This window comes from Berghia stephanieae, chromosome 3, assembly GCF_034508935.2.
Source record: "Berghia stephanieae isolate SIO BIC M18660-M18661 chromosome 3, UCSD_Bste_1.3, whole genome shotgun sequence".
Classification (NCBI taxonomy): Eukaryota; Metazoa; Mollusca; class Gastropoda; order Nudibranchia; family Aeolidiidae; genus Berghia; species Berghia stephanieae.
In genome coordinates, this window is record NC_088362.1 from 37,985,726 (window position 1) to 37,988,615 (window position 2,890).

At 36.7% G+C, this 2,890-nt stretch overlaps 1 protein-coding gene across 1 annotated transcript in view; it reads left to right on the forward strand.

Moving 5' to 3' along the window:
• The window catches only part of LOC144967684 (CD209 antigen-like protein C), a 3,970-nt gene extending 1,080 nt beyond the window's left edge, over window positions 1–2,890 (forward strand). The window contains exon 2 of the mRNA XM_078905218.1: window positions 2,176–2,890. Within this exon, the coding sequence (XP_078761344.1) occupies window positions 2,176–2,663 (488 nt within the window). The 3' untranslated portion in view covers window positions 2,664–2,890. The remainder of the gene's footprint in view (window positions 1–2,175) is intronic.

Consider the following 2,890-nt stretch of genomic DNA (forward strand, 5'->3'; position numbering starts at 1 on the left):
AGGTTGTTGTATTTTCTGGATCACGTCAGTATATGATCTGCATCTCCCTCCCCCTCACCACATGAGCAGACCGGTGAATGTGTCAGTTTCATATGTCTGTATAAATGCTTTTTCTAGTGGTATGACACTCGCTTTCGGATCGGAAGGTCCTGGGTTCGAGCCTCGCTCGGCGCATAGTTGAGTCCTTCTTTACTCACATTATCTCACCGTACTCAGGTGTAAAATGAGTACCTGGCCGTCAACAGTTGTCGCTGCCCGAAAAAAATGTAATATCGCCTAACAGGCGCCATGTCTCGTGTTGCTGTTGGTCAGGGACCCTTTGTAATGTGCTGTGAACACATGTAGTGCTATATAAAAGCTCAACTTTTTTGGTTTGTTTGTTTGTTTGTTTTTAACGGGGGGGGGGGGGTTATGTGTCCTGTCCTAAGGCGGAACATGGCCTGGCAGCATATGGTAATCACCTGAACGCAATGGTGTTGTATGAATGAAGACCCTGAACTATGCGTTTTGTCTAGTTGAAATTATGCGAAAAGTAATAAACAAAAATGAATAGAACCGCTTCAAAAAAAGATCAAAATACCAAACACGAAACGTTTCGGGCTCAAAACCCTTCTTCAACAATAAAGACATAAATTCATTACTATATTCCAGATAGACGACAGAGATATTTTTTAGGTCCTCCTGTCGTCTATCTGGAATTTAGTAATGAATTTATGTCTTTATTGTTTTTTTGTTGCTGGCTGGAGAAGGGTTTTGAGCCCGAAACGTTCCGTGTTTGGTATTTCGTTCTTTTTTGAAGCTGATCTATTCATTTTTGTTTATTACTTTTTACAGTCCACAACTTCTAGCAACTTGGTATCACTTTGAAAGACTGCGGTATGTTTTGTGGCACATTTAGCATGTTTAGTGGATATTTAGGTTTAGTTTGAGAGTTTCTACAACTTGTCGAGTAAAACTCAATAAAACCGCATAGTGGAGTCATCTTTACGCACATTCTCAAACGCTACTCAGGTGTAAGTTGAGTACCTTTCCGTTGAAAGCGTTGTCTCTGTCTGGAAAAAAAATGTAATATCGCGTAGGAGGCATCATGTCTCGTCCTACTTTGTTAAGTGTTGCTGCTGGTTAGGACCCCTTGTAAAGTGCATTGAGCACATTTATTGGATATTGCGCTATATAAAAGCTTAAGTTATTATTGTTTTTTATGACATTGAATCATTCGTTAAAAAAGTATCTAAAACCAGCGCGGACAATTTACATAGTAACAGAATAAGTGTTGTTTTTTGGGTTTTTTTTTTAATATATCTTTTTTTTTCATCCTTTTTTTTCTTCTCTGGCACTGTTCCATACAAACCTATTCAAATGTTTGTCCCACACCAGTGCCTGCTCCATAAGTTCTCAATTTAATATACCTAAAATTCAACAGGAAGGATTTACGTATTCCACAATGTTTTGTGACCAATGTGCACATTTTGGCGGTTCTGATAACCATATTTGCATTTGTTTGCAACCATGAGACCATGCAAATTTGTTAAGTTATCAGACCTGTAAAAAAGTACACGCAGTCTGTGACCTTTGACCTTTCAACCGCTTTTTTGGTTGAATGAATTAGAATTCCGAAGGGAGGTCAATAATCTAAAATGAGCAGAAATAAAGAATAACTAAATTAGTCACATGACGTTGTATATAAATTGTTTTTAAACATCTATATCAAATCGATTTAGTACCATTTTCAGATGGAAGGTCACATGTTGAATTTGGAATATATCATTATTTAAATAGATTAACTGTTTGTTGATGTCGTGTTTAAATAGGTTAATTGTTTGTTTATGTCATGTTTTAAATAGGTTTACTGTTTGTTGGTCTCATGATTTAAATAGGTTTATTTTTTGTTGATGTCATGGTTTAAATAGGTTTACTGTTTATTGATGTCATGGTTTAAATATGTTTACTGTTTGTTGATGTTAAATAGGTTTACTGTTTGTTAATATCATAATTTAAATAGGTTTACAGTTTGTTGATGTCATGGTTTAAAAGGGGTTATTCTTTGTTGATATCATGATTTAAATAGGTTTACTGTCTGTTGATGTCATGGTTTAAAAGGGTGTATTGTTTGTCAATATCATGATTTAAATTGGTTTACTGTCTGTTGATATTTTATTTTCTATGTCTCCACAGTTTCTGTACACTCTGTCACTTGTCCTAAGAATGTGGATGATATGTACGCAAGAGTTTATCAGGGAAAATGCTATCGGTTTCATATTAATTACCCTGCGGGATTCTGGTATGCCAAACAAGCTTGCAAAAGTTTGGGAGGACAGTTGGCTATCGTTAAAACAAATGATACCAATTCATTCCTATATGAGAGTTTACGAGATAAATACAAATTCCGCGGCACCGCATGGATTGGACTAGAATTTACAACCGAAGATGATATATTTTTATGGTCTGACTATTCTGTGTTAGAGGAACAACAAGAAAATTTTGCGGATGGAGAAGGAGAAAAACGACGTGAAGGTGACTCCCGACAATACGTTGAGGTCTGCGTTGCTATGGACATGCAAGCTGGGGGCAAATGGAGAGATTACATATGCAAGCCGAAAAGAGCATATATTTGTGAGTATCCTGTAGTAAAAGCAACGCATTCAATCCCATATCCCAGCTAAACATGACAGACATCACCAAGATACCAACGAGTTTAATCAACGCCAAGTAATTCAAGAAAGCCAGATTTACCAAAATATCACGTGACAACACCGGCCAGCAACCCCAGTTATTTTCTACTGTCTTCTGGCCCTTTCCTACTCACTTCATTTCTTATTATTATCAACATAATATGTACCTGCTCCACTCACTTTTCTGAATTAAAATTCACCCCAAATACCTGAGCATA